The sequence below is a fragment of the Ambystoma mexicanum genome, chromosome 5p, assembly GCF_040938575.1.
Source record: "Ambystoma mexicanum isolate Mex_15411 chromosome 5p, UKY_AmexF1_1, whole genome shotgun sequence".
NCBI classification, from domain to species: Eukaryota; Metazoa; Chordata; class Amphibia; order Caudata; family Ambystomatidae; genus Ambystoma; species Ambystoma mexicanum.
This window is the reverse complement of record NC_090930.1, coordinates 1,048,771,795-1,048,789,213: the sequence shown is the minus strand read 5'-3', so window position 1 is coordinate 1,048,789,213 and position 17,419 is coordinate 1,048,771,795. Positions and strand designations below refer to the sequence as shown.

At 46.4% G+C, this 17,419-nt stretch overlaps 1 protein-coding gene across 2 annotated transcripts in view; it reads left to right on the top strand.

Moving 5' to 3' along the window:
* Positions 1–306: 306 nt before the first annotated feature.
* The window catches only part of LOC138481406 (nicotinamide N-methyltransferase-like), a 354,748-nt gene continuing 337,635 nt past the window's right edge, over positions 307–17,419 (top strand). Inside the window, exon 1 of one of the 2 annotated variants that reach the window (XM_069613544.1) lies at positions 307–732. In XM_069613544.1, the coding sequence (XP_069469645.1) occupies positions 585–732 (148 nt within the window). In that variant the 5' untranslated portion in view covers positions 307–584. Of the gene's footprint in view, positions 733–11,123; positions 11,550–17,419 lie in introns of those variants that run through there. The other variant, XM_069613543.1, reaches the window with a different exon arrangement.

Below are 17,419 nucleotides of genomic sequence, written 5' to 3'. Positions count from 1 at the left end.
CTGGCCAAAGCCCATGAGCCTCAATCTAAAAAACAATTTTAAAAATAATGTTTTTTTATTTGATTTTTTAGCGGTAGCAAGGGAGACCACAGGGGTAGCAATTGCGACCCCCTTGCGACCCCTAATTGACTTCCATGGGCTGAATGCGCGAATAATATGGTACTGTCCTGTGTAGTGGATGCGAACTTACCGAACGCCCGTCCCTACACTCGAGAAACCGTGTATATTATTCATTCGGCTTCCCGTGACAGAGTGAAATCCCGGAAGAAACGCCCACCTAGGAGGCTCTGAAGATTTCCCAACGCCACCCCCTCATTCTGCCACGGGGATGCAGAATAGCTACAACACCAGCAAACAATCTTACCAGCGTCTCAGCAGCTTTAGGAAAATGAGAGCACGCTGCCGTGCTGCCAAACCTTAGAGAAAACCGAGCCAAGAAACCAGTTCTGAACTTTATAACAGTAATTTTCCTACAAAGGCTCACTGAGTGCACGCACATTCCGCACTTCACATTCATTAAGAGTCAAAGGACAGCTGGGCCAGAGCTCAGTGCGTGATCTCTTGGAAGCTCGAAAAAGAACAAAATGGATAACGCCATAGGAGGAGCATTTTATGAAAAGTATTTTGAGCCGAGATCGTATCTGGATGACTATTTCGATTTTGGAAAAAATAGTGTTGGGAACGAATGCCTGAATTTAACTCTTCCATTCCTCTGCAGGGTTTTCGGCGAAGGTACGTAAGCAATGGCGCAGCGCCACTCATATGCATACATTTTTAAGGCAATTGAAAATCGTGATGTAGGGTTACTACTTGCATTCCAGGGGAGTGATTGGAAGGGCAGAGAGGGACCCGGCAGGTATTACGTTGGTACGTTCATACTTAAAGAGGAGAGTTAACTGCGTGTAACATTGAAGCTTCACTAGAATAGTGTCATTAGAATGTATAAAGAAGTTAGACTCCCCCACACACAAATAAGTTTGCCCCATCGTCTCTGAAGTTAGTGTGTCTCCCAATATTTGAAGGGTTAACCCCGCACTCCCTCAATTTTTGTTTTCGTTGCGCCCCCTGTACTTCTGTGGCGTTTACTCAGTAACTGCTGTCGCTTGTCTTGTCCTTTTCCAGCTGAAGCTGGAAGGAGCCGTCGTAAAAACAGGTTTCTTTCAACCAAATACGGGGGCCGTCGCCCACATAGGTTTCTTTCAAATCAAAATGTAATTACTTAAAGGTTTCGAAGAAATGCAAATTACCCCTTCTCATTGCCATTGTGTTTCTTGGGACACTGTTTATCTGTTCCGTTCTGATGACCAAGATCCTACCAAAACAAGAACTGAGAAAACCAATAGGACCTTCGTGGCAAAAGATGTGAGAGACTCCTAATTTACATAGCTGGTGACACCACCTAAAATGACATCGCAGAGAAGGATGTCACAAGGAGTTGCATCACTGCCTTTGCTACTCCAGGGCATTGTGGGAAGTGCTATTACGAGAAGTGGAACCATAGCAAGAAACATAATTAACATGGGCCAAATGCATTGCAAGAGCAGTGCATTTCGTATAACATGTTGCCTCTGTAAAATATGCTTAATGTGTGTACGCTGCTCCATTATGTTTACTATTGCTGTGGAGCAGCCAGTACACCCGAGTATATGCTAAGGGGCCGATCGAACTGGCGGCGTAGTGTCCATGATGCCTGGGAATACAAATTCACCGAAAACAGACAGAGGCACTTTCTATGTGTGTGCACTGTTAGACTCATTGGGGGTGGTGAAGCAGTTATGTTGTTGTTGTTATATTGCTGTCTCTCTACCAGTGACTTACATGAATTTTAAATTACTCTAGCATGATTCATTGTTCACAGGAACTGTGACTATACTTATGTACAATGATGATTAGTGGAGGTGGGAGGGGTGCGCGTGAGCCCGACCGAAGATGGCCGCAGGTCGTTGAAGCTCCATGTGAGCCCGCCATCGTACTATGTAATTATCCCTCTCTAACCCCCGGAAAGCAGCTGAAAATGGATCTGCGAGAAGTAGACACCTGTCGACACAGCCCCTGAGAATTCCAGACGCTTGGGTGCCTTCCGAGGGCACTGATGAGAGGCCCCTCCAGTCAACATGGGCCTGGTGCTGAAGGCCGCACGAAAACACTCCTGGTCAAGCACACAGACCAGTCAGAGATGATGAAGTGCCGAGAGGCTGCGTCAGAAAGCAGTGCGCGATCCGACTCTGCGGCGGGATCGTGGGGCACACCCCCAAGCCACCAACATCGCTGTGCACCCGGCGTTGGATGGTCCGGCCAGAGGGACAGCCCCGACCCCACTGCAACGTCACTTTTTTCTATCTGTCAGAAAATCCTATATTGTTGACTCAGTCCGTACTTAACCCATAGGATTTTTTGACACCAGGAATGTGGTGTGCCTGTCTTTCTGGGGTCCCCGGGGTGTCATTTTGCAGCCCTTTGAGACGTGGCACTGCCAGCTGTCAACAAGAGACGGACATGGGGAGCTGGTATATGGATGGCGGAGTGAAGCAGAGTGTTGTCAGTGTTGCCAGGGGTGCAGGGGAGCATTCCCTCACCGTAAAATCCTAAAATCCTATGACCACGCTGGACCCCAGCCCATCTGGGCTGATCCTGGAAGAAGCAGTGATCCTTCAAGGAGGAGGCGATGTGGCCCATCCGCTAACAAGACAACAGAGGCGTCTCCTTGCCGGTGGAGGGGGATCCACTGAGCCATGGGTCCCCCCTTTGGCAAGCAACGGCAAACACCACAAAAGGGTAAGCGCCTCTACTCCTTCCTTATCATCCATAAGCTCCGAATCCTTCTTTGATTGCCGTACAACAACCTCCCCTAAAACAGTAATGAATGTAATGAATGCACCTTCACTACTGCAAAGACACTTGGCTAATGGCCTGATCTCGGAGGGCGATCACTACAGGCATAAATTACCAGATACATCACCAGACACATTGCCAGACGTCTTTTCAGAAGGTGAGACTGATGTCGAACCTGGCAGTCGACTGCACAATAACGTGCAACAAACACCCACAGTCCACAGACGAGAGGGTGAGGGCGCAGGCGAGCCCCCACGCGTCAAGACCCTACAAGCCCTGGCAGGCCAAGCAGACCAAGCAGAGACAAATAACAAGAGGGGTCCAGTAGGGGGCAACAACATATTGGAGAGGTGTGCGATCTTAGACGAATACACCGCCGGAGCTCAAGTTTGGCCCCCTGCCTCGCTTAGTTCGACGGCGACCCCCAATGAAAATGACCTCACCGCGCACGACAGTAATTGATCCGGTCCTGATAGTATCAACTCATTAAGGACCTCGCAAGTAGCACTTGGCACTGGTAGAACGGACTGGCCCAATTCGGCTATCGTTCTGGACCTAGCCTCTAACCCTGGGACAAGCCCTAACCGGCGGAGCTCGATCTCCATTGTGGACAAGGTCCTAAAAGACCTTGTAGAAATTAACATAAGATTGGGAAACCAATAGAGCGCTGAGAAAGCCGCTGATCTTCCACTGTTCGAAAAGCACGAGTCTCCAACACTAAATGAACTGGAGAGCTGCGCATCTAATCCTGCGAAGGTGAACGTCTCCTCTCTTCCCACCACAACACGAGGGAAAAATCAAAAGAGCATCCTGTGGCCGAACCCACTGATGAAAAGAAAAAGAACCGACTCCCTGAATGATGATGACAGTGACCAGCTGTCCCCCTCACAAAAAAGACACGTGGATGTGAGTGATTCAGCCCTCCAGATCATAGCTACACATGATGGCATCCCTTCTTTAGCCCTAGCTGGGTCCTCCCCTGTGGGCTTGCGCTCAAGGAAAAGCAAAATACAGAGGAGGAAACACAAAGCCGATAAACCAAAGGCAAGCACTCAAGAAAAGGCAAGTGCTCCAACACAGTATTTGGCGGAGTGCCTGTCGAGGGAAATTACAAGAGACCTAAACTCCCTGATAATGGCCGCACACACCATATTGATGCTGCCATATGTGAAACTATATGAACAACTGAACGAGAACATCAAGGACCAATCCACGCTCCTGGCAATGTTCAACTCGAAAATGATAAATGTGGAACAAGAATTAAATCTAATGAAACAAGTGAATTTAGATGAGCACTCAAGATCTGAAGCAAACGTAAGGATAATAACGGAACATACCAAGAACAGCGCGACGGACAAACGACTATTCGCAGAAGTAGCTCGTGAAGCCATTGGACTATTAAAACTACAGAAGCCATACACTTCCTGTAAGTGGCTTGCTCCGAAAGATAATCAAGACTCCTGTGTCGCGACTGAGGAGGTGTTACAGGCTGTAAATGCATCCACCCAAGACACCTGCTACACATCTCCAGACATAGGGAATGTCGGACAGAACAACTTAAAAGAGATAAGGAGTGAAGAGGATGGCGAGAAAAATGCACCCATGAAGTGCAAACAAAAACTAAAACGACTAAATGTCGTCATCTCCCTGAAAGATAAAGCGACAAGTATAAGTGACGAAGCGCAGCTGAACGAGAGGTTTGTCCCCTCAGACTATGCTTCCCGAAATCCAGAAGGTGACTTGGAAACGAACACATCTCAACTGCACGACGAGCATCACGGGCCTGTTTACCGCCCGACACCTGAGTCCTCTACATGTTCTGGCGCCAGTTCTGTTATACCTGCCTCTCAAGAGGCTCCCAGTACAAATCAAAATTCAGTGAATCCATCAAAAGAGAAAGACGAGAGCGGCTCCAGAAGTGATCCAATGAACAACGCGGCTGCCATCCCAAAAGAAACGTTTTCCATCTTCTCCAAATCACTAGACTCCAACGTCACTACCAAAGTGAGGGAGCACTCAACGGGCAAAAAACAGAAAAACATGAAGATAAGAAAAACCCACACAAGATCAGGTGCGCGCTCCTTCCTAAGGAATATAAAAGGCTTCTGTACAACAACATCTGCCAAGCTAAAAGTAGACGCTCCGGCAAAGTTCATTGTTGGCAACATGAAGACTCCCACTATATCGGATAAATTGAACAGCCAGAAAGTAACCAAAATCCAACAAACTGAAGGCTTGGGAACCACAAAGGACCTAATTGGATCCCCACCCATTGAAACTCAGAGCTTCTCAGAGGATCTCCTTGACCTCTCAACGTATGAGGACTGCGAGGATGACCCAGTTGATGTAAACGTTGCGCCAGAGGCGGAACGGAACAAAGACTTTGCACCATCAGATGTTGCCATAAACATCGACCTCAGCTCAATACCGAGTAAAGAGGCATCGTCAGCCACAAATCACCACCAGCCTGATTACCTCACAAGCAAATCAGCTTTAAAACCTTGCTGTATAGCTGTGAAGAAAGCAATAAACCAACCCAGAAGCGTCATGATGGACATGCCGAATCATGACGGAACTAACACAACTCGTCCAGAAAACAGAGACTTAGAGTGCATCACGCTAGAAGCAAGAAGAGCCTCAACTATAGCGCTAAAGAAATGTGAACCGCTCGTCACGCCCCGCACCTCTCATAACATGGACTTCCTAAAATATGAGCAAAACCTTACAGCCTTGGAGGCCAAACTGGCCTCAATAGATGCCGACATATCTAAACTCTGTCTACTAACTAGGAGTAAATCCGGAACTGAAACCCAGAAAAATAACAACCTCCCTATCCAACGATTGTGGAAAGATCGATCACCACCAAAAAAGAGCGTTGACGTCATGGGCTCATCTGTGACTGTAGACACTCGGTCCACTGAAAGATTCAATGATGCTGGTGGGAAAGCTCATGGTAATCAACTGCAAAGCAACAAGAAAATGGGAAAATACATGCTGCGATTGGAAAGAATAGAGAGAGAACAAGATGGTCTCCTGTTAAACAGGAAAAACGTGATGAGACTATTACATCACATCCCGCAATTGCGTACTGTTACCTCTGACGATATTCAAATTGTGGAATTTGCAGACGAAAAAAACAACGACTGTGTGATTCTACACATAGCATCCAAAATTATTCGGGACTTACTTCTGAACACCGGTGCCATAATGAATTCAATGGGGTTCGACATAAACGACATAAACGAGATTAGGACCCCTAAAGAGCTGGAACCTCTGCTGGACACACAACTGCTATTAGCAGGCAAAACCATATCAAGCAGTAACCCCGCTCCACGAGCGGAAGAACGCAGCATTGAGAGTAAATCCGTCACCTTAAGGAGACTACCTGACGATGCCATCCCAAAGATACTGGACGAATCACTCATAACATTGATGAAGCACCCGAACTCTACAATCGGGAGGAACCCCAATTCACGATATGAAGATCTCGATTGGTCTTGGGTCGCCAAAACTATAAACAAATCAAAAAACAGCTAACGCCAAATGTCAAGTGCGAATGGCAATCTATGCATAGCATCATGGAACACACGCGGGCATACGCACTTGTTTGAAGAACTTCCAAACGACCTGAAAGACATAGATCTACTGTGTCTTCAGGAGACATGGCTAATGCAACCTCCGATAGCAGATGGTTTTGAGATCGCCTTCAACCCAGCGATAAAAGGAATCAAAGGACGCCCCATGTCCGGAATGGCAATCTTTGCAAAAATTGAAAGCAAAGTTCGCATACTATCTGCAACCAACGTGTCCGCGTACATACAGGTATGCAAAATTCAACTACCTGCGAGCCCAATGAAGAAAGTAAACTCACTCATGTTGGTAAACATATATTGGCAACACCTAGCCATAGATCTTGATCGATTCCTGGAAACCATCTCAGAACTCATCTGTAACAGCAAAAGAAACGACAAAGACACGCATATTATTATATGTGGAGATCTTAACATAAACTGTATGATCAACAAAAATCACATTGCCCACGACAAGAATGAAACAAATGCCCTACTAGCCGCCAAGCGCTGGCTGTCGGAAATGAAGGCGTGGAATCTCCACATGCTGAACGGGCAAACAACAGGAGATATGCCCGCTCAACCTACTTGGCGAAGAAACCACTCAAGATCGACAATTGACTATATGTTTGCCGATGATTTGTTGAGGTGTGAAATATCTCACCTAACCATCATCGAAATAGAGTCCAGCGACCACTGTATTCTAAAACTATACCTGAAGCCACATAACCGTGGCCGTGGAAACGTCTCACCAAAACTTCCCCTCGAAGTTGGACCGGGTCGTAATCGGCTGAGACTCAATGCGAACAAAGTGAGCTCATTGTGCAAAGCACTGGGTGAGAAACCAGTGAAAGAACAAACTGAATACACAACTCTATTAGAGACCTATAGAGAAAAAAGATCTGGTAAGGCAAAAGCAAATTTCAAACAGGCACATGTTTGGGACGCAGAGTTGAACCTAAAGAAAAAAAACCTGCAAAAATCCTTAAGACTGCTTAAAAACAATGGAGTCTCCAGCAATCACGATAAAGCTAAACAATTGAAACAGACTTACAAGAACTGGCTTATCAGTCACAAACATATAATGGTGCAAAGAGACGCCAAATACATGATGAAAGCACTTGCAAATAGGAACACTAGCGACTTCTGGAGCTACCTGAATAACATCTCAACCCCTCAGGGTGCCATCATAAAATCCATGATCCCAGAAGACATATGGGTAAGCCACTATGCGGAGGCCTTTAACAACAATTCAACAAAGACCATAACAGCCCCACGTCAAGAGCAAGAATGGTCAATTGTAATAAATAAAGAAGATATACTCAAGAACATCGTCCGACTGAGCATCTCAGGAGCACCAGGCCCAGATGGCCTAACCAACCAACATTTGAAACAATTTCCTGATTTATGGGCAGAATTTTGTTACTACTTATTCAGATCAATAATACAGTCGCGAATGATTCCCTCGTCCTGGAGGAGTGCCATTGTGGTACCGATCTTTAAAAAGGGTGATCGAACAGACCCCAAGAACTACAGGCCGATAGCCCTGCTCGACGTAATTGGGAAAATCTTTGCGGCGCAGCTTCAAATCCAACTACTTAAATGGATTAACGACTCCAAAAGATACGATCCCCGACAAACAGGATTTGTAAAAGGAGTCGGCTGCGGGCTGAACCTGACTATCTTAAACTTCCTAAAGATGGAAGCCATTCGTCAAAACCGGAAGATCTATGTTGCATTTATTGATCTGTCCAGCGCCTTCGACACCATCGATCGAGAGTTGCTATGGACTAAAATGAAAAAATGGCATTGCCCGGAGAAACTGCTCCAACCCATAAAAGATCTGCATTCTAACACAGAACTCAAAGTAAGGCTGGACTCTGGTGGTACACTGAGTAAACCTATAAAAACAAATCAAGGTGTGAAACAAGGCTGCCCGTTGGCAGCCACATTATTCGGACTATTTCTGTCCGATATTGGAGAATACCTTGAAGCTGTCACATCATTCCCCCCAAAAATCAATGGGATGACTGTAAACTGGATGTTATATGCAGACGACATCGTAATACTGGATCAAACCCCAATTGGACTATCCAGGAAGCTCGTTGCACTCGAGGGCTACGTAAAAGAAAACAAATTGAAAATCAACTCTGCAAAGTCGGAAATAATTATCCTCCAAGACCTCACAAGAAACAAAAAACGGAACTTAAAAAGTGCTCCGAATTGGAGGCTGTGTAATGACAACCTGAGATGTGTGAAAAAGGCCAAGTACCTAGGAGTCTGGTTCAACAGCAACATAAATGATGCCCCCTGGACGGAGAACATCATACAAAAATGCAGACAACTAGCATGCCAAGGGGTCATCATAAATAAAAAATTCGGAAAATTTTCCTTGCTACCAGTGCTAGCTCATTACAACCAAAAAGCTACTCCCACGCTCATCTATGGCGCGGAAAGCGCCCTAGGCGCCTCTGCCACCTTGTGGCCACAGTTGGAAAACCAATACTGGAGACGAGTCCTGCACATACAGAAAGGAATCTCGAGTGCGTGCGTCAGATATGAATTAAACCTCATCTCCCTGCAGGCACGAGTGCTATGGAACATGTTATCCATCTACCGGAAAATAATCACAGAAGACTGTACTCCCCAGTTTAAGATCTTACAGGAAGCTCTTAAAGGCAACCCTGAAACCGTGCTGTGTAGATGGGCAACTGGTTGCAATAATCAGCTAAAGCAACTTGGCACGGACCAACTTACACTGCAAAATAATCCAACCCTCGTTAAGAAAAAACTATGGGAACAAGACTGGTGTCTAACAGTGGACGCGCGAAATCGCCATAAGCTCTTTGATGACGCACCCATTGAAGCTAAAGACCGCAAACAGATGCTGCAATACCTGATAAAGACACCTAATGCTCGACATAGAATGACCTATATGAAATTTCGCTTAAACTTATTCAACACAAGAGTAAGCCAAGCGACAAGAGCACGAAAAGTAACAGCCATGCTTAAATGCCGCTTTTGCGAGAAACAAAATGAGACTCTCAAACACCTTACATTGTACTGTGAAAGCCTGAAAGATCTTAGATCTGTCCATTTAGGCCGCCTGGTACTACAGTATGACACTTTATGTGGAGAGGACTTGTGGCGCAAACTCCACAACCCCAGGGAAAAAGAAATCTTTGGGTTATCAAATTTTTTACAAAATCTGGAAACACTACTGAAGTTGGACACGAAAGAAGTAAACTAGCGAGGCCCATGACGATGGTGTGTCGGAGTAGCTGCAAAGCGAAACAGGGGATAATAAAACAGCAGCACCCTGAGATACTGCCGCATGAACGAGACTTGAGAGTCTAGAAGTGGTTGCTAGCTGGCTTCTAGTAGCTCCACAGACTAGCTCCTCTTCGCGGCCTGGGACCCCCATGGCACTTCTCCGACACACTGTGGGAGGGGCATGGGAAATCTCTTTTCAAAAAGTTTTGTATAAACTAAATGAAATAAAAAAAAAAAAAACAAAAAAAAAATGTGGGTGCACTCTGGTTTTGGTAGGGCTATTTCTGGCACCTTTGCTCCTAATCTCTGATCCAATTAGAGGCAATGTTTGATTTAAATGTTTGATTTAAACACAGTTCAGAGCCTGTGTCTGGGCCAACTGCTCCACGATAGTGCAGCCTCTCCATGTAGCGCCCTTCCCCCTTATTCCTGGGACAAGAACCACACATTGAGGCCCTGAAACGTACACCTGCAATGCATAGAAAAAGCAGTCACAAGAAAGAAACACTGCACCAGTTTTAATTGCCAAAAGCAATTGATCTTGCAAACGGCTGACTCAGGGACGTCATTTCACCAAAATTCCAGGGGTAGCAGAAGTGACAACACACAACCATTGACATCACAGGAAGTGATGTCATGTGACCCTCCCCGAAGTGACATCAGAGGAAGAGATGGAACGCGACCTTTCACCCCTCGACAAAACAGGAAATGGCATCATATAGCATTGTTTCAAAGCACACTACGAACAATATGGTTACTATATCACTGTAAAGTGATATACATTTCATACAGGAATGGATCACCATATGTATGGATAATATAAGTGTGTATAGGCCCATATTACCAAATCACTGTGAATGCAAACAGACGTCCATGGCCAAACCATAATGATGTGCTATTATATAGTACTTACGCTTAAGCACTTCATATAGAACAAATATACATTCAATATCACCCAACCTGTGTTGGTACTCATTTATCAACCTCAGCAGGATGAAAGGCTGAGTTTACCTTGCTGGCAGTCGAACCCGCACCTGCAGATCACACACACATTGCAGCAGCCAGCGCTCTACCCACTTGGCTATCTTACCAACTATAGCTATCAGAAAACCAGCCACTCCTGAAACAATGAGCCACATGCTGCTGGCCAAAGCCCATGAGCCTCAATCTAAAAAACAATTTTAAAAATAATGTTTTTTTATTTGATTTTTTAGCGGTAGCAAGGGAGACCACAGGGGTAGCAATTGCGACCCCCTTGCGACCCCTAATTGACTTCCATGGGCTGAATGCGCGAATAATATGGTACTGTCCTGTGTAGTGGATGCGAACTTACCGAACGCCCGTCCCTACACTCGAGAAACCGTGTATATTATTCATTCGGCTTCCCGTGACAGAGTGAAATCCCGGAAGAAACGCCCACCTAGGAGGCTCTGAAGATTTCCCAACGCCACCCCCTCATTCTGCCACGGGGATGCAGAATAGCTACAACACCAGCAAACAATCTTACCAGCGTCTCAGCAGCTTTAGGAAAATGAGAGCACGCTGCCGTGCTGCCAAACCTTAGAGAAAACCGAGCCAAGAAACCAGTTCTGAACTTTATAACAGTAATTTTCCTACAAAGGCTCACTGAGTGCACGCACATTCCGCACTTCACATTCATTAAGAGTCAAAGGACAGCTGGGCCAGAGCTCAGTGCGTGATCTCTTGGAAGCTCGAAAAAGAACAAAATGGATAACGCCATAGGAGGAGCATTTTATGAAAAGTATTTTGAGCCGAGATCGTATCTGGATGACTATTTCGATTTTGGAAAAAATAGTGTTGGGAACGAATGCCTGAATTTAACACTTCCATTCCTCTGCAGGGTTTTCGGCGAAGGTACGTAAGCAATGGCGCAGCGCCACTCATATGCATACATTTTTAAGGCAATTGAAATCGTGATGTAGGGTTACTACTTGCATTCCAGGGGAGTGATTGGAAGGGCAGAGAGGGACCCGGCAGGTATTACGTTGGTACGTTCATACTTAAAGAGGAGAGTTAACTGCGTGTAACATTGAAGCTTCACTAGAATAGTGTCATTAGAATGTATAAAGAAGTTAGACTCCCCCACACACAAATAAGTTTGCCCCATCGTCTCTGAAGTTAGTGTGTCTCCCAATATTTGAAGGGTTAACCCCGCACTCCCTCAATTTTTGTTTTCGTTGCGCCCCCTGTACTTCTGTGGCGTTTACTCAGTAACTGCTGTCGCTTGTCTTGTCCTTTTCCAGCTGAAGCTGGAAGGAGCCGTCGTAAAAACAGGTTTCTTTCAACCAAATACGGGGGCCGTCGCCCACATAGGTTCCTTTCAAATCAAAATGTAATTACTTAAAGGTTTCGAAGAAATGCAAATGACCCCTTCTCATTGCCATTGTGTTTCTTGGGACACTGTTTATCTGTTCCGTTCTGATGACCAAGATCCTCCCAAAACAAGAACTGAGAAAACCAATAGGACCTTCGTGGCAAAAGATGTGAGAGACTCCTAATTTACATAGCTGGTGACACCACCTAAAATGACATCGCAGAAAAGGATGTCACAAGGAGTTGCATCACTGCCTTTGCTACTCCAGGGCATTGTGGGAAGTGCTATTACGAGAAGTGGAACCATAGCAAGAAACATAATTAACATGGGCCAAATGCATTGCAAGAGCAGTGCATTTCGTATAACATGTTGCCTCTGTAAAATATGCTTAATGTGTGTACGCTGCTCCATTATATGTTTACTATTGCTGTGGAGCAGCCAGTACACCCGAGTATATGCTAAGGGGCCGATCGAACTGGCGGCGTAGTGTCCATGATGCCTGGGAATACAAATTCACCGAAAACAGACAGAGGCACTTTCTATGTGTGTGCACTGTTAGACTCATTGGGGGTGGTGAAGCAGTTATGTTGTTGTTGTTATATTGCTGTCTCTCTACCAGTGACTTACATGAATTTTAAATTACTCTAGCATGATTCATTGTTCACAGGAACTGTGACTATACTTATGTACAATGATGATTAGTGGGGGTGGGAGGGGTGCGCGTGAGCCCGACCGAAGATGGCCGCAGGTCGTTGAAGCTCCATGTGAGCCCGCCATCGTACTATGTAATTATCCCTCTCTAACCCCCGGAAAGCAGCTGAAAATGGATCTGCGAGAAGTAGACACCTGTCGACACAGCCCCTGAGAATTCCAGACGCTTGGGTGCCTTCCGAGGGCACTGATGAGAGGCCCCTCCAGTCAACATGGGCCTGGTGCTGAAGGCCGCACGAAAACACTCCTGGTCAAGCAAACAGACCAGTCAGAGATGATGAAGTGCCGAGAGGCTGCGTCAGAGAGCAGTGCGCGATCCGACTCTGCGGCGGGATCGTGGGGCACACCCCCAAGCCACCAACATCGCTGTGCACCCGGCGTTGGATGGTCCGGCCAGAGGGACAGCCCCGACCCCACTGCAACGTCACTTTTTTCTATCTGTCAGAAAATCCTATATTGCTGACTCAGTCCGTACTTAACCCATAGGATTTTTTGACACCAGGAATGTGGTGTGCCTGTCTTTCTGGGGTCCCCGGGGTGTCATTTTGCAGCCCTTTGAGACGTGGCACTGCCAGCTGTCAACAAGAGACGGACATGGGGAGCTGGTATATGGATGGCGGACTCGATAACTCCTTCCCAGCCCCCCATTTACACTGCATCAAGGCACACACCGCCCTAGAGGGGTCTCTTATTCAAGCCCGCTCTATGGAAAATGTACGGGTTGTTGCTTATTTACCTCCTCCCTGCCTGTCTTTCTGGTGTCCTGGGGGTGCAATACAGTTAAAGGAGAGTTCCGGGACTTTTTTTTTTATTGTCCCTACGGTTCGGCCATGTGTTTTTAAGCATAACTCGGTAGATCGTAGAAAACTTTCCTATGGACCTTACCCGACTTTTCGTCCATTAACGCACTCGAAATCAGCCGCCATTTTCTGATAATCCTATCATTTCCCCCCATCGACCTGGCTCACCTGCTTTTGCGGCACTAAATCAAATCCCCCGCCCCTGAGCCTGACATCAGCAGACGCGTACCGCCCATTTCCCAACGCTAAAGCACGTTTCGTGTCAACAATCGCTGCGCCTCAGCTAATGAAGTGTCGCCATGGAAATGGCAGGACGCCTCTTTCCTCAATAAGTATAAACACACCGTTTCACAACACACAGCAGCAGATTTTCGATTCCATTCCTCTCTCTGTGTTACTTTGAGTATTCTGTGACTCGTTTCTGTGCTCTGGTCAGCTACCTTCGCCGCTTCTAGGCCTTGTGAACACCTGTACCATCTCTGTAAATTATTTTACTTTCTTTACCACACAATGGCTACAATAATGCCGTATATGTACGAGCCCGAGTACACCGAGGAAGAACTACTGGAAAGGCAAGCACGCGAAAACGATGGGGATTCGGACGGCAGTTGGGAGGACCAGTCAACGGATGAAGAGCCTGGACCATGTCGCATGGACGGCGTCTCCACCTGGTGCACGTGCAATCGGTGCGAGCTAATGCCAACTGAGGAGGAGAACTGCTGCTGCCGTGAAAATTCCGGGTGCTTGGCCTACATTTCAGAAGGCGAGCCAAGTCCGCAATGCATCACCGAGCTGCCAGAGTTCAGGGAAGCCTGCCTCTCACGGACCGTGTTGAGGATGATGATGGTGCTTATGCACGAACTTCGCGGCACTGTTCGTCCGCGTAATCCGAGTAACGAGTAAGTATACTCTGGTTGTGATGTCAGTGATGCCACTTCTATTTCATGGTCGTCTCCCACATATAAAATGACATCTACATATCATTCGAACGCATGTAAATTGGTTCCATATTGTGCATTTTCTAGATAGAATTTTTTTCAAAGCAGAATGACATTTTTTACCTGAATCGACATTGATAAGAAAGTTTTGTCATTTTAATACAGTTTGCATCTTTCTTTTTCACAGGTGGTACAGGCTGGTGGCCTATCGTTGCTTCACTTGGTGGCTTCACGGGAGACTCGGACACCGCGTTCGGAGAGTAATACCTGCCTGTGCGGTACTTGCCATTAGACAACATTTCCCCAGCTACAGTGGACAATACCGCGGATTTTCCCTGGATGTGCTGCAACCGGAACTTTACAATGTGTAATGTTTATTATTTATGTTCAATTGAAATTAAGATCTAAAATAAAACCCAACATATATTTTAACACTGGTTGTTTTGATTTTTTAAATGAATCTAGTGTGTCTCCATTGAATAGTCTTCCTGTGCCTTGTCTTGTCACACCACATGTCTCCGGCCAGCATCCTGCAGCCTGCCTCTTACATGCAGTTAGATGGCCTCTCCTTGGTGAGGCCCTGCGGCAAACGAGTCTTGTCTGCACGACCACCGCCCCAATCCACCCCCCCGCCCTATCAAAGGCAGTTCGCACCGGGGTACTTGCGCTGGCAAGTGGAGCTGTCAGGGAGCGATAAAGGCCAAGAGGTGCCAAAGACCATGTACACTTCAAAGTGGTCTATAGAGCATGGGTTGGTGTTCCCATGTCTACCTCCAGACCCTGTGTCTCCTGCCAAGCATCCCCCCTCACGCTGGACGGCCCCCTGCAATCCACATAAGTGTGTCTCCATTCACAAGTCTTCCTGTGTCTTGTCTGCACGACCACCGCCCCAATCCACCCCCCCGCCCTATCAAAGGCAGTTCGCACCGGGGTACTTGTGCTGGCAAGTGGAGCTGTCAGGGAGCGATAAAGGCCAAGAGGTGCCAAAGACCATGTACACGTCAAAGTGGTCTATAGAGCATGGGTTGTTGTTCCCATGTCTACCTCCAGACCCCGTGTCTCCTGCCAAGCATCCCCCCTCACGCTGGACGGCCCCCTGCAATCCACATAAGTGTGTCTCCATTCACGAGTCTTCCTGTGTCTTGTCTGCACGACCACCGCCCCAATCCACCCCCCCGCCCTATCAAAGGCAGTTCGCACCGGGGTACTTGTGCTGGCAAGTGGAGCTGTCAGGGAGCGATAAAGGCCAAGAGGTGCCAAAGACCATGTACACTTCAAAGTGGTCTATAGAGCATGGGTTGTTGTTCCCATGTCTACCTCCAGACCCGTGTCTCCTGCCAAGCATCCCCCCTCACGCTGGACGGCCCCCTGCAAACCGCATAATGCCACGACATATACACGTCATTCATTCACAAACACACCCCTGTTTCGAATTCTTTATAACCCACTTCATATTTCTAATGAGAACTACTTTGCGCTTTGCTAGTCAACCCGTGAAGGTGCTGGTTATCTGCTCTTCGTCTCTGTGAACTTCCGTGACCACTTCGAGGAAACTCGTCAGTTTGCAACCTGTGAACTGCTCCCTGTTCTACGACAAGAAACTACTCTGATCCCTGCATCTAACTGTTTGTTCGTCAAGGTAAGGCCATGTACCATGATCATTTTGCGTGCAATTTCTTTTCGTTCAAGACAGTACATGCAAGTAACTAGTCACATGTTCTGAGTTTAGTCAAATTATTTTTCTATTTTTTTAAAGTTATTCAAATACTTATCCGCATGTGAATAACGTGTATAGTTCCAAGAACCAAAACGAACCTTGCATTGAACCTTTTATGTGTCATTTAATTTTTTAACACATTGGTATTCATAGAGAATTGTTGATCTTTACTTTTCAGAACTTTCCACAATGCCTGCCTGTTCCATTGGCGGTTGCCCTTCGAAGACCCATAATAAATCTGAAGGTATTATAATGCATGTTTTCCCTAAGACAATAGATCAGATAAGAGAATGGGTCCGATATTGCGGATATCCACCGTCTGAGCTTGAAAGTAGAGTCCTAGAAGTCTTTGCGGACAAGAGGGGTGATTGATACCGCATCTGCAGCAGGCACTTTAGCTCAGACATGTACTCCACATCATTGCTAATAAAGAAGAACACACCGCGAGCGAGGCGAAAATTGCTCTCAACCGCTATTCCCACTCTATTCGTCCACATCCCTCCACTGGTGAGTCAAGTTTATGTATTTATCTCTCGGCCTTGCGGTAGTGTGTAGCATTAGCTAACAATAATTTCCCCATTTATGTATCCACTCAATATGAAGGCGGAAGATTCTCCATCCGTGTCGTTATTGCAGTCATCAGCCACTTCAAGCGCCTATCGGGTAATCTTACTTGGCTATTCTGCCACTGACTTGTTTTAGGCATGTAAATCAATAGTTTTAATTTATCGTGTAATTATTTTACCTAATGGTACACCCTTGTACTCGTCCTCTAGTCTTTGTTTTCAGTTATAATTATTGTTATCCAAAATAATGCAAGTACTGTCTTTCAGGGAGATGCTGAGGAGTCCAACGTATTGACGACTACCGTTGATGTCACTCAGATGCTCGAGGTACGTTTCAGGACAGTTCCATCGATGGAGATCATCAGATCTTGCATTCTTGTAGCGTGATTGTTACACACAATGTTTCTTTCGTTTTTAGCCATTGATATGTCCTTCTGTCGTCGCCCTCCTATGTGTCTTCTTTTATCAATATTGTGTTCATTACTAATGAAAGTCCTATGTTTCAGGGAGTCGATGGAGCATTAGTCCAAGAAGAAGGGGGAGCGTGCAGTTACGGGTCGGCGCAACAGCTTGCAGAAGTGTGCACCGCAGTTACATCGTCCCTTGATGTTCTTATGCATTTCGAGGTATGGATACTGACAGTTCGATCAAGCGAAATCATATGACGTGATTACATCC